The sequence below is a fragment of the Pelophylax lessonae genome, assembly GCF_965119305.1.
Source record: "Pelophylax lessonae genome assembly, chromosome: 1".
NCBI lineage: Eukaryota > Metazoa > Chordata > Amphibia > Anura > Ranidae > Pelophylax > Pelophylax lessonae.
The window spans coordinates 524769413-524784028 of NC_138768.1; the positions used below are offsets into that span (position 1 = coordinate 524769413).

Sequence of the window (14616 nt, forward strand, 5' to 3'; positions counted from 1 at the left end):
CACAGAATCCTAACCTCAACCCGATAGGACACCTTTGGGATGAATTAGAGCGGAGATTGCAAGCCAGGCAGATGAAGAATTATCAAACATTCCCACAGACACACTCCTAAACCTTGTGGACAGCCTTCCCAGAAGATTTGAAGTTGTTATAGCTTAAATGTGTGGGCAAACTCAATATTGAACCCTACGGACCAAGACTGGGATACCATTAAAGTTCCTATGTGTGTAAAGGCAGGGGCCCCAATACCTTTGGTAATATAGTGGTGGCACACACATAAACAATATAACATTAGAAAGTATCAGAATGAATAGGGAAAATTGTTTGCACCAAGCTGATTTCTGTTACATGCTTATCTCAAACTCACAATGAAAAGAATATATCAATCAGAAGACATAGGGCAAATATTTATTCTGCTGAAAACCAGAAATGGCAGCAAGGGTACACGCAAAGACAGGAAGAATGTAATTTTATAGTTATATCACCTGTCCATTCAGTTTAGAGAAAAAAGTACTTAAAAAGAAATGTAGAATGTATTCGCTTTCTCACTAGCAGTGCCATGGTTGCATTTTAAATGAAAACCCATGACTGATTGACATTCCTCTTATAGGTCGATGTTCTTGAAGAAGAGTCAAATGTTGTCTCACAGATGTATCAGCTCATTGAAAGCTATCACGTTCCTACACCTCCAGAGGATTTTGCAGTCTTTGCTACACTGAAATCTTCAGTCATGGCTGTTCGCAATGCCATTGACAAGTCTGTAGGCGAGAGAGATGGCAGCATTGAGAAATTCTGCCGTTCTTTGGATAAAGACATTGCAGAACTAAACAAAGAAGTAAAGGATGTCAAGCTGCAGTCACAGGTAAGATTCACCAATCTTTAATTAAATAAGCTAAATATTTCATTTTTGCATTCATACCATATGTATGTTTTTTTCCCTCCATAATTCACTTGTATTATAAGAAAAATGGTAAGCTGAACTTCGGGCACAGTGGAAAAAAAAAGAAAAAAGAAATAAACTTCCTCCTTCAACACCTTAGCAAAAATAGAAAACATTTTTACTGTATACTTGGATATCTTCTTCATAGATATAATTTTTAATTTCTGCCCTCAGTCTTTTTAGCAACAGCTGTTGAAGGGGCTGAAATATTATTATTTTATTATTACTATTATAATACAAAATGTATTTAGCCCTAACAGTTTGCGCAGCACTTTATAAAAATGAAGGCAGACATTATAGTTACAATACAATATGGTACAAAAGGTATCAGAGGGCCCTGCTTGTAGGGGCTTACAATCTAAAAGGGAGGGTCAAGTGATACAAAAGGTAATAACTGAGGGGGATGAGCTGATGTAGGAAGAAAAAACAGAGAAGGGGTTTTCAGGGACCGTCTAAAGATAGATAGATTAGGAGATTGTCAGACAAATTGGGGTAGGAAGTTTCAAAGGATGGGAGAAGCTCGGGAGAAGTCCTGGAGGTGAGCATGGGAGTAGGTGACAAGGGAACTAGAGAACAAGAGGTCTTGGGAGGACCGAAGAGAGTGGTTTGGTTGATATTTTGAGACCGGGTTAGTGATGTAGCGGGGGGCAGAGCTGTAGATGGCTTTGTAAGTTGTTGTTAGTACTTTGTGGCAGTATTAGCAGAGAGGGGTACTAGACACGGAATGGTTGGTAAGGTGAATGAGTCTGGCAGCAACATTCATGATGGACTGAAGGGGAGAGATAATCCAATGAGAAGGGAGTTGCGGTAGTCAAGGCAAGAGACAACCAGGGAGTGAATTAGAAGCTTTGTGGTGTCATTGGTTAAAAAAGGGCATATTCTGGAGATGTTGCGGAGGTTGAGGCGGTATGATTTGGACAGGGATTTGATGTGGGCCTGAAAGGACAGTTCAGAGTCCAGGGTTACCCCCTGCACCCTGGCATGTGGGGAAGGACTGTTAGTTGTGCCATTGATCTTAATAGAATAGAAATATCTTCCTGTGCAAGTAGGTGCGCCCTACCAAACTTCTGCTGCTGTAGCAGTGGTAACAGAGTTCTCCTCTCCCATGTCATCACCCACAACGCTGTCCCACTTGCCATTCTGCTTGTTCTCTTCATGCTGGCCTCTCTGCCATCACTGCAGCAAGCAATATGATAGCCCTGTTACTCTGCTACCTTGTTGGGAGCTGTAAGCATTCTGTGTTGCTAAAAACAGGACACTGAATATTCTGGCAGGGAAGAGAGGCTGGAGTTGAAAGTAGCAGAGTGGGAGGTGTAGGCAACATTGTGGATGGTGACAGGGGAGCATTGAAAGTCCTTGTTATCACTACAGCAGTATGATAGCCCTAATGGGTAGGGGCAGAGTTATGAAGAGTAGAGTGGTTCTGGGCAAAGCTGCGTACACCTGCTGGAACCTACTCCTTTTCTCTGCCTATTACAGGTAGCACTGATGTAATGATGTCAGCACTGCCTAATTAGAATCTCAAGGGAATGGTGTGGTAAATAGTCACCTTGCTGATAGCAAGCAAAAAGCAGTTACTGATAACCATCACAGCAAATAGGAGTCTCTTCAAGTAAAAAAAGGCCACCTATTTAGAAATGTTATAAAGCACAGGAACATGTTAATATGAAAACAGACCAGGATGTGCGACAGGTCTGCTGTGATCTAACTAATTATCCAAGATTTGTTATGCCTAGAATTTAAGTAGCTGTAAATGAGCAATATAATATTATAAAAGGAAATAAAATACTTTCTTAAAAGTAAAAAAAAGCAAAAAACAAAACTTTAGACACGTTTTGGTCAATCATGACCTTTGTCTTTAGCCAAATATAATTTTTTATCTGACATGCTGCAGTAAAGGTTTAAAGATCTGTTTAAGCTGTGTGCTGACTTTTTTGGACTTGTAGTGCCTAGACTTCGAAGGCAGTAACTAAAGTTGATTCAGTAAATGAAAAAAGTATCAATGTTACATGCATACTAATTTTCAGTTATACGTCAAGAAAAAAAAAATCTGAAAAACACAGTAAACTTATCACTATTAAAACATGATGGGATCCCTATGATTGAGGTCAAATGATCTTAAATGTGTGTGAACTATTTTACAGGACCCACAAATATTGGATATTACTGCTGATCAAACAAAAATTATACAAATACTTGCAGACTTGCAGATCATTTTGGATGAATTACAGAAACGTGCATTTCAGTACAAAACATATCAAAAGAACTTTAAGGTAAGGCTAATGCTACTGGTATTCCATGCATATTTATAATACACTTTATTAAATTTATTTCAAATACAAGATATTTGTATTAATACTTACCAAATTAGCTTTTGTTCTCTTTCCTCTAATTTTGATGCATATGGTTTGCATTAAAAATTGCTGCCATATTTGCAAATTTTATATTGCTCGGATGGTGTTGCAGGATTTATTACATCCATTTCTTTCCTTATTTCTTTTTTGTACTTATTATTATTATTATTTCAGGTACTTATATAGTGCTGTCAATTTACGCAGCGCTTTACATATACATTGCACATTCACACTTGCACTGGTCTCTGATAGAACCTTTGCCTACATCATTAAATGGGATAACTTAGTACCACTTGATATTGTATCTGAGCTTAAACCTTCATTTTTAATCAAAGCTGCTAAAATAATTACATGTATAAAATAAGGACATAGCTTTAAATGAATAAGCAGCTTTCTAGTTAAAAATCTGCCCCCCCCCCCATTTTGGCACCTCCCTGTTGGTCCATCCCCTTAATGGGTAGCATTATTTTCCAATACAACAGTGTGGATGGTAGTAGAGGTGGACCTTCATCAGGAATGTTGGAGTGTACATGTTAGATCTCGCTGGGCTTTTTGGTTCCTACCAGCTCATGAACACATTTAATTATGGTACTTCAATATACTTGCATGTATCATACCCATAGCGAACACTACAGTTCATACTGGACTTAAATATCTCCATTTCATTTCTATTAATCAGGTTATCTTCATATCAGCTTTGCTTTGAAAGGTTCCCTTGATCTTGTTAATTCCCTTTGTAACATGAGCATCAGCTCCCTCATTGACCGTCACTATGCCCCCCAAAAGAATACTACTTCTTCACATCTTCATTCTATTACTGAAGTAGAAAGGGATTCCAACTGAAAGGATTTACCCTAATAAATTTTTTCTTGCTTTTTTATTTGAAAGGGAACTATAAAGTTGTTGGATATTTTTTTATTTTTACATTTATTACATTTTATATATGATACAGTTTATACATACAATTGATGTTTTACATGTGAATAAATAACCTTTGTTTTACAAAAACTTTTAATACTAGCCCAACTATAATTCACAGAGCACTATAGGTTTTCTAAAGAGATAGAATACCCTGAGTTGTTTATTTTCAGACTTTCTTTGATTGAAACTTTAAACAGGCCAACCAGACTAATAATAAACTTAAAAATGATAATTTCCCTAAAAATATAATTACAGTAAAACATAGGCCTTTTTTATATAATTACAATATAATTCCATGGGCATGTGTTTAAGTTGCAACAAATATGAAAACGAATTTAAAGAAACTACATCATGGTATAATATCCTAACAAATACCATTACAAATACACTAAACCCTCCATTAAAAACAGCTAAGGACTATTTTCCTGCTTCTGTGCTAAAGATATAAACAATATACCAGTGGTTCTCTAGGTTCATACTCACAAGAATATGTACAGTAGTAGCATCAAATGTTCAAATTCTAATGTGTCACTGCGCAGCCAAAAAAAACATATTAAAGTTATGTATACTAAGCGAGGGAACACAAAAGGGTCTTCTCTACTTTTGATGTGGAGGACTGTAGGTTTAGTAGCGTCTGTATTGCAATTAAGCTATTCCTGAACTAGGAAAACCCTCTGCCGATTGAGGGAACCAGAAGATTTGAAGTACAGAAGACAAGCAGCATCAAAAAGGTCAAATCGATATGAAACGAGATGCAAATGAATATCTACTGTTACGAGTTGATAGCAATTAACTTATAAAAAACAATAACTTGCACCTAATTGCCTTGTTCATGCACCTATTTGGCATCATCTGTACAGAGTAAAAAGTAAAGGAGATAAGCCATTACTTTGACCCTTTTGGGTTTGTGGGTTCATTTGATTTCGCTATTGAGATTTGTAAATAGGGTTTTTTTTTTTTTTTTTTTTATAAACCAAGTTAATGGCTAGCCTGGTAAATATGATACAATGAGAAAAGAGTTCCTTTGCTTGCTATAAATGTAAATATGAAATAATTAAATGCAGTATTTGATATTTGACTAATAAAATTAAATGTTTTTTTTTTTAAACTGTAGTTTTTGCTGTGTGATAAATAAATAAAGTATATAAAAAATCAGCACCACAACTGCTGATTTGTTTTTTTTTGGTAACAGCATTTCTGCAGCACTACAGTGTTGCCTCACTTGTAACAAATTTGTATTCAATATACAGTGCCTTGCGAAAGTATTTGGCCCCCTTGAACTTTTTGACCTTTTGTCACATTTCAGGCTTCAAACATAAAGATATAAAACTGTATTTTTTTTGTGAAGAATCAACAACAAGTGGGACACAATCATGAAGTGGAACAAAATGTATTGGATATTTCAAACTTTGTTAACAAATAAAAAACTGAAAAATTGGGCTTGCAAAATTATTCAGCCCCTTTACTTTCAGTGCAGCAAACTCTCTCCAGATGTTCAGTGAGGATCTCTGAATGATCCAATGTTGACCTAAATGACTAATGATGATAAATAGAATCCACCTGTGTGTAATCAAGTCTCCGTATAAATGCACCTGCACTGTGGTAGTCTCAGAGGTCCGTTTAAAGCGCAGAGAGCATCATGAAGAACACGGAACACACCAGGCAGGTCCGAGATACTGTTGTGGAGAAGTTTAAAGCCGGATTTGGATACAAAAAGATTTCCCAAGCTTTAAACATCCCAAGGAGCACTGTGCAAGCGATAATATTGAAATGGAAGGAGTATAAGACCACTGCAAATCTACGAAGACCTGGCCGTCCCTCTAAACTTTCAGCTCATACAAGGAGAAGACTGATCAGAGATGCAACCAAGAGGCCCATGATCACTCTGGATGAACTGAAGAGATCTACAGCTGAGGTGGGAGACTCTGTCCATAGGACAACAATCAGTTGTATACAGCACAAATCTGGCCTTTATGGAAGAGTGGCAAGAAGAAAGCCATTTCTTAAAGATATCCATAAAAAGTGTCGTTTAAAGTTTGCCACAAGCCACCTGGGAGACACACCAAACATGTGGAAGAAGGTGCTCTGGTCAGATGAAACCAAAATCGAACTTTTTGGCAACAATGCAAAACGTTATGTTTGGCGTAAAAGCAACACAGCTCATCACCCTGAACACACCATCCCCACTGTCAAACATGGTGGTGGCAGCATCATGGTTTGGGCCTGCTTTTCTTCAGCAGGGACAGGGAAGATGGTTCAAATTGATGGGAAGATGGATGGAGCCAAATACAGGACCATTCTGGAAGAAAACCTGATGAAGTCTGAAAAAGACCTTAGACTTGGACGGAGATTTGTCTTCCAACAAGACAATGATCCAAAACATAAAGCAAAATCTACAATAGAATGGTTTACAAATAAACATATCCAGGTGTTAGAATGGCCAAGTCAAAGTCCAGACCTGAATCCAATCGAGAATTTGTGGAAAGAACTGAAAACTGCTGTTCACAAACGCTCTCCATCCAACCTCACTGAGCTCGAGCTGTTTTGCAAGGAGGAATGGGCAAAAATTTCAGTCTCTCGATGTGCAAAACTGATAGAGACATACCCTAAGTGACTTACAGCTGTAATCGCAGCAAAAGTTGGCGCTACAAACTATTAACTTAAGGGGGCTGAATAATTTTGCACGCCCAATTTTTCAGTTTTTTATTTGTTAAAAAAGTTTGAAATATCCAATAAATTTCGTTCCACTTCATGATTGTGTCCCACTTGTTGTTGATTCTTCACAAAAAATTACAGTTTTATATCTTTACGTTTGAAGCCTGAAATGTGGCAAAAGGTCGCAAAGTTCAAGGGGGCTGAATACTTTCGCAAGGCACTGTATATATATATATATAAGATCCCACGCATTCACTATATGCACCCCCCTTTTTTAGATGAAAATCCATAAATAGACTTTCTGCTATTGTAAAATGACAGTTAAAAATAAATGAGCTTTTGTGTTAAAAAATTACTTCTCTCAACCATTTTCCTGTTTTCCACCCCCCCCACCTCCTACTCAATTCCCTACTCCTATTCATTCTTATCTTTTTCTTCCTTCATGGAGATATCCCTCTCTTTTCTTCTATTGTCTATACTTTAGGCTTTCTTAAGCTCTTGTGCTATCATCTGTTTATGATGCCATGCTACAGTTGCCTTTACTTTGCTGATACAGTACCTTTATGTAGCTGTTTCTATATTGTTCACCTTGTATCGTAAAACTCGTATTAATCAATAAACATATCAAAATGGAAACATATAAACACCTTAACTTTATATATATTTTAAACATGACTTTTATTTGGGTAAATTACGGTATTAAGTGGTACAGTCCTTTTCTTGGTCCTTTTTGTTGTTAGCCACCACTGCAGTAACTTGGTTGCCTTGGTTGTATTTAGGACCCTACTGATATGTTTTATATGGTGAGGACAACTGAGTATTTATTGACTGATATTCCTAGCTGAGTTTATATGCATTGGCATCTACAGGTTGAAGTGACCAGGTTTGATGCATTAGAAGAAGTGAGTGCAGAAGTAAAACTGAAGCAGCTGTTGTGGGATTCATTGACTGAGTGGGATACTCTAGAAGCTGAGTGGATGCAGGTAAAGTAACTGATATACCGTACAGCAAAATAAAACAATGAATAATATTTAATTCAATTTCTTTTCATTGCATTTTTTAGTCTAAGTTTGAAACACTGGACCCTGAGCAACTGAACACCTTAGTGCTTAAGTTTGCTAAATTTGTAAATCAGCTGGAAAAGGGATTACCTCCAAATAATGTAGTCCCAAGTCTGAAAGAAAAGGTGGAGAATATGAAAGAAAAGGTAAGACAGTTGGTGACAGTTGGTGTAATGAAAAAACTCCCTTTATTATAGCATATATAATTGAAAATGATTACTCAATAAAGCAAATAGTATAGTATACCATCTTCTTTAATAGACTGGAGGGTGGAGCTCTGTGTAAGCACCATGTTAATCCTAGATTGAGTTTATATAGACCTAGAAACTCCAGCAGCAATACTTTCCTGTGGGAGAAATGAAAAAAAAAAAAAAAGATTTATATACCCAGCAGTAGGGATGAACCAAATTTGGGTTTGACCAAATCCAAGTTGTGACTAAACCTGTGCAAATCCATACCCTGCAGTTATGGGTATTTCTCCTTATTCCTGGTGGTGAACAGTGCTGTGGGTAAATAAAAACTGCTGTAAGGGTTAGCAATAAAAAAAAAACCTGTTACTGTGCCCTGCATGGAAAAAGCACAGATTTTTAAGCAACGGTCAACACCTCAAATGCTTATGTATAATATAAGTTGTGCATTGCACTGGGTTAAAGATGTAAAGGTTAAGGTCACCTTTCATATGAAATGGCCCATGCAGACAAGTGGCCCCAGTAGTCTAAAACATACTGTGCTATTTGTGTAGGTCTTTTCTGTCACCCATGCAGCCTTGCTAAAAAAACTCCTAATATTTATATTCCTATGTCCTGGCTTATTTCCAGGACATGGCAGGCATCTGGTAATAACCCCCAGCACTCTCTTCCCCTTTACCAGCAACGCTGGGTTCAGTTTGTACTGTTTAGGCGTAATTAAAATTTCAAAAATTTCTCTATAACATAGCAAATCTTCACTTTTTAAGTTAATTTCCTCTTTAAAATAGAACTAGACCCATCAATTTTTACCGGTTATCAAAACACTGTGAAATGCCCAAAAAAAAAATTGCACCACTCCGAACCTCTAAAACAGCCTCTTAAGGAGTTCACTGTTCTGGGTGACTCTCTGATTAAGCCAAAGGAAGGGAGAAACGTCAGAGAGGTGTAGCCTAAGGGCTGGGACTGTATCTACAACCAGCTATACACAATAAACTTACCATTAGGATTTCCATGGAGTGTGGCCTTGTTCTTTTCTAAATAACAGGTTTATGCTTACTGGCTCAGTGCAAGAGAATTGCACAGAGTTGCCCCAAACCTTCTCTTCTTGTGTCCCCCACTGGTGCTCTTGGCTCTTCCTCTTCTTGGTGTGCCCCCATAGCAAGCTCCTTGGTGTGCACACCTGCAGACTTGCTGACAAGCTATTCTTCATGAGTCCATGGACACAGAAAGGGCGGTTTGGTCTTGCTCCCTGCTCCCTCATCACAGGATTTGACTGACAGCAGCAGGAGCCAATGGCAATAGCTAGCTGTAGGAGCACATCATATAGCATGAAAACCTGACAAATAACAAAAATGTGATATTGATCGCGTTCACAGTAAACAATACAAAATATAAAATGTGCAAAGTGAAACACAGTGCTCAACAGTTCCAACTATTTGCTGCACACAACACAAACCGAGAAAATGTTCGATCTCTTCCAAGACCTTTCAAGTCAGGAAATCACCCGTGAACACGTGGGTCCCTTCTCCACCAACATTCACATGCACAAGCCACTCACAAGTGGCTTGTGCATGTGAATGTCAGTGGAGAAGGGACCCACGAGCTCACAAGTGTTTTATTGACTTGAAAGGTCTTGGAAGAGATCGAACACTTTCTAGGATCGTGTTGTGTGCAGCAAATAATTGGGACTGTTGAGCACTGTGTTTCACTTTACACATTTTATATTTTGTATCGTTCACTGTGGGCACGGTCAATATCACATTTTTGTCCTGTGGTGTGTCTGTTTCGCTTTGCTATGTGTGCTATGTGTTTTTTTTACTTGAATCAATGCATGCACTATTTAATATGAAACATTTGTGTAATCAGCTCAGTAAAAAGTGTTTATAACAGTACAGTAGTGAAGGTTATTATTAGAAACAATGGAGTAGTAAATTAAATACAATATAAGGCACATTTCTTCGGGTGAAAAGTATTTCTTTTTTTTTAAAATCTATTGGGGGACATTTGAAAATTCTGATACATTGCAGGGCAATGCTAAATACGAGCAATGATCACATTACTTATAATAGTGTACAGTAGTTTGATACAAAAGTCCCCCTTCTGCAGCAAAATAAAATCTACTCCTCTCTACGTCTTTATTGTGCATGACAGCCATCCCTATTTGCATCTAAGTTTGTCCTTAGTTTGCTTAATACTTTTTCCTTATATCATGGTGACATGGTCATTATAAATAATTCAACAAAAGATTTTGGGCAGTTAAATTATAAATGTATCTATAGTTGCAGTTATTACAGTTTAATAAAAAAAAAAATACATGAATGACTTTGTATTCTACAGGTACCAGTGATAACTGACCTAAGAAATCCATGTTTAAAACCAAGGCATTGGGCAGCCCTAGAGCAGGAGATCGATGCTACACTGATAGACTCTGAGAACCCACTGTCTTTAGAAAAGCTTATTGCGATAGGTGCATTTGAGTGTGCCCAGACAATTCAGGACATATCAGGACAGGCTTCTGGAGAGGCATCACTGGAGACTATACTTAAAAAGGTATACTTTACTTTTATGTTATGTTAATGTCGGATTTATGTTTTCTGGTTTAAATTTCTGATCTATTAAAATAATTTTTAATATAGTTCTGTAAAAATTGTTTTAAATTAGCCCATGCTTGGTTACTACCATTATTAGGTCCAATGACTGTGTGTAAGGGCCTTCTCATACTGATGATTTGGCTGCAGGTGACATCTTGCCAGCAGCAGGATCACTAGAATGCAACAGCTATTATGTGGCTAATTTATTAAAGTATTTAGGAATATTCATTCAAAAAAATTGTGATGATTCAAAACTTCTTTAGTAAATTAGCCTCTTGTACTCTTATTGTGGGCCAAAATTCAGCAGAATTTTGATAGTTATTAAGGGAACAGTGACACAGCTATACATCACTGGTTTTGGGAGCAAGGGCATGACACAATATTAGGTGAATTGAATTTAAGTGATTGTGTCGGTAGTTGTTAATGACAGAATTTCGAGTATGACAACTTGTACACAGATGCAATCTGCTTTTTCCACTGTGGGTGGCGCTCAACCACAGCAGCATTGCAGAGGGAGAGGAAGTCAAGCAAAACTTAGCTCTGATATGGTTTCCTGAGTCACAGCGGGCAGCTATCCAATTAGATGCTTGTGCACCATGTGACTGGCAGCTATCTTTGGGTCAAGCTGAGTCTATAAAAGATTCTGGCCTCCCAAGCATGGTGCATATTTTGGGTTTGGCTAGAGTAGGGACAGGTTACCTGTCTGGTAGGGAAAGTGCTTAGCATCAGAGAGGGGCTCCAGAGGAGTATGGAAAGCGCAAGGACTCGCCATCCTATCGCAAAACCTCCCCACTTGAGTACGGACTGGATAGGGCACCCCTCGAGACAGACACTGTTGGCACACCTGAAGCCTACTTACACTGACACATTGCTGTTTTATGCTGGGAGTTTTCCTGATCAAGTTACCTTTTCACTGGGTCTGTTCAGTTATGCCAAGCCTAATTTACAATATACTTCTGTTTTTCTGCACTGGGACTTCTGGCGCGCACCATGCTGCACCCACCCACACTTGGTGGCTGTTGGCAGGATATCTCCCTTCTTGCAGCGGGTGTGGAAGGAGGAGCCATAATGGCATCATTAGAATTGGCCCTCGCCCTGGTGCCTAAGATTAAAGGGTCCATTATTCCCCTGGCTGAGTGGGAGAAGAGACTGGGGAGTGCTGCACACCTGTATCAGGTTCCGGCCTGGCTGTTCACGGAGCTAACTGTCAACTCCCTAGAGAATGACGCCTGTGTGGACTATCGCAAACTAAATGCCTGTTCCCACTGGGATGTCTACCCGTTACCTCAGTAGGCATCAGGCCAATCCAAGTATTTCTCAACCCTTGACTTGGCAAGCAGCTACTGGCAAGTACCAGTGAGAGACCAAGACCATGAAAAGACTGCCTTTATCACACCCCTGGGACTGTTCAAGTTTAATCGCATGCCCATTGGGCTAAGTAATGCAGTACGTTCCAGCGCTTGATGGAGAGATGTTTGGGAGATTTCAAATTTTAGATTGTTAGTCTGCTTAGACATTATATTTATCTTCTCTAAAACCTACGAGGACCATGTAAAACCACTGGGCCGGATGTTGGTGAAGAACACCAAAAGCGAAAGAGGCAGTAAATTGGATCCTAAGTGGGAGCATAACCCCTATCGGGTGGAGAAGCTGCCCTTTCGTCCAACTCCAGTATGAAATGATCTCGGAGGATCTCAACCTCATCAAGAAACTACTCCACTGCAACCTGTTAGAACCCTGTGTGCTAAGTGGCGATTGCTCTTCCTAAAATGCTGGAAATAGAGAGGGATATGACCCCATGGATGTTCCGCCAGTATAAAAGATTCCCGATGAATAGTACTTGCCTCTTCTGGCAATGGAGCATCTGGCTCCTACTGGCTCAGTAGAAGAAAGCCCCAGTACAATTTCTATGGACAGTCCAGAAGCCTCTGCTGACCCCATTGACTGTCCTAATTCAATTTTGCTAAAAGGATATGCACATGTGGAGAGCTGTTGCCATTCCAAGCCTGGAGCCCCACCTAGGACAGTTCCTCTTTAGTGTTGTACCCAATACAGGATTGATTGGAAATGGTTGTGAGGAAGCCCGTACTGGGTGAAATGTTGGACAGGGAAGGCCCAAAGAAATGAGGCAGTGTGCTTTTTTTCTGGCTTTATTAAAGTTGTATGTGATTTGACATTGATGTGCAACTTCCTGCTTTCTTAAAGAGAGTTTTAGGTAAAGTGATAAATGCCCAAAGAGAAATTAGAACATAAACTGCTGTTTCCGATGTGTAGAGTCAACTCCTGAGAAATTATCTGAGGACTCTGTTCTTTTATCTTTTATGTTCAATGTTTGTAGCCTTGCTGGAAATATTTTTGATGGTGTGTCTTAATAAATTAGGTGAATAAATACCCCTACACTTGTGCAGGGAATTTTTACCAAAAAACAAAGTGATTCAAATATATAATGTAGCAGCACATCATATAGCATTAAAACCTGACAAATAACAAAAATGTGATATTGATCGCGTTCACAGTAAACAATACAAAATATACAATGTGCAAAGTGAAACACAGTACTCAACGGTTCCAACTATTTGCTGCACACAACACAAACCCAGAAAGTGTTCGATCTCTTCCCAGCCCTTTCAAGTCAAAAAATCACCCGTGAACTCGTGGGTCTCTTCTCCACCGACATTCACATGCACAAGCCACTCACCAGATAGTTATGACCCCAATTACAGGAGAGCGTTTATTTTCTGTACATGCAATTTTAGTTTCTTTAATAAATTGTTTGTATATAATACGCAATGGGAAGCGTATCTCTCTTTTCACTTATGCCATACCCCGAGCATCTGCAGCCGCTCTGACAGGCTCTTCTTGGGTGTTTATGGAGCATTACCTTTGCTGAGTTAGACTACATGTCTGAAGAAGGTGTCCCAGGAGTCAGCTTTAGCCCAGGTGAAGGGGGTATGGTTGGCCCTGCCGACTTCTTTACACCTGAGGGTCAGAAGCCACAAACTGAAAATGACTGCTTGAACAGTGATTCCAGCAAGGACACTGAGGTCCTCTCCCCATGAGGTCTACCCATGGCCAGCTCCCTTCAATGTATTCTGACTATGTTGTTAGAACCTTTCCCTGTTGTGCCTTATTTATGTTTATTGCAATTTTCATGTTGTTCTTTACCGTCTTGCGATGCTGAGGACAGCATCTTTTAAAGAGGGGGGAGTGTAGGCAGGTGCAGTCTGCTTTTAGCACTGCAGGTGGCACTCAACCTTAATGGCATTGCAGAGGGAGAGGAAGTCAAGAGGAACTTCGTTTCTCTAAGGTTTCCTGGGTCACAGGGGGCAGCTTTTTGATTGGATGCCTATGCCCCAGGCTCCGTATTTTGTGTGTGGCTAGAGTAGGGACAGGGAGAGGTTCCGGAGGAGTAAGGAAATCACAGGGACATGCAATCCTATCTAGAAGCCTCCTGACTTGGGTTCGGACTGGTAAGGCCACATTCCATTCCTCGAGACAGTTGCTGTCGGCACACCTAAGGCCTACTTTTACTGCCTGTCGGTTGTTATATGCTGTGAGTCTTCCTGGTTGGGTTTCCTTTTCATCAGGCCTGTTCTGTATTGCCAAACTTCAGTTACAATATATTTATGTTTCTCTGCACTGGGAGTGTTTCTACTGCCGCACCCCCCTGCACACACCCATAAACCACTCAGTTAAAAAGTAAGTCCACTTTTCTGGAGAAAAAAACATTTCCCTCTGGGTGGTTTGTGTACATTACAAGGATTGTAATAAACTTTGTTGCAGATTCCTACCTTTTGTTATTCTGAAGAAATCACTGTTTGTTTGTCTGTGTGTCTGTGTGGGAAAGTAAATCTAATGGGAGTGGTTATATAATTATCAACCAGCTGCATCACCTGCAGGGCACTAGT

General features: G+C 39.3%; 1 protein-coding gene across 1 annotated transcript in view; it reads left to right on the forward strand.

The window, feature by feature from the left end:
- The window catches only part of DNAH6 (dynein axonemal heavy chain 6), a 473665-nt gene that overhangs the window by 96603 nt on the left and 362446 nt on the right, over positions 1-14616 (forward strand). Inside the window, exons 15-19 of the mRNA XM_082248007.1 lie at positions 609-860; positions 3083-3211; positions 7738-7851; positions 7932-8075; positions 10455-10667. Coding sequence (XP_082104133.1) covers positions 609-860; positions 3083-3211; positions 7738-7851; positions 7932-8075; positions 10455-10667 — 852 coding nt within the window. The remainder of the gene's footprint in view (positions 1-608; positions 861-3082; positions 3212-7737; positions 7852-7931; positions 8076-10454; positions 10668-14616) is intronic.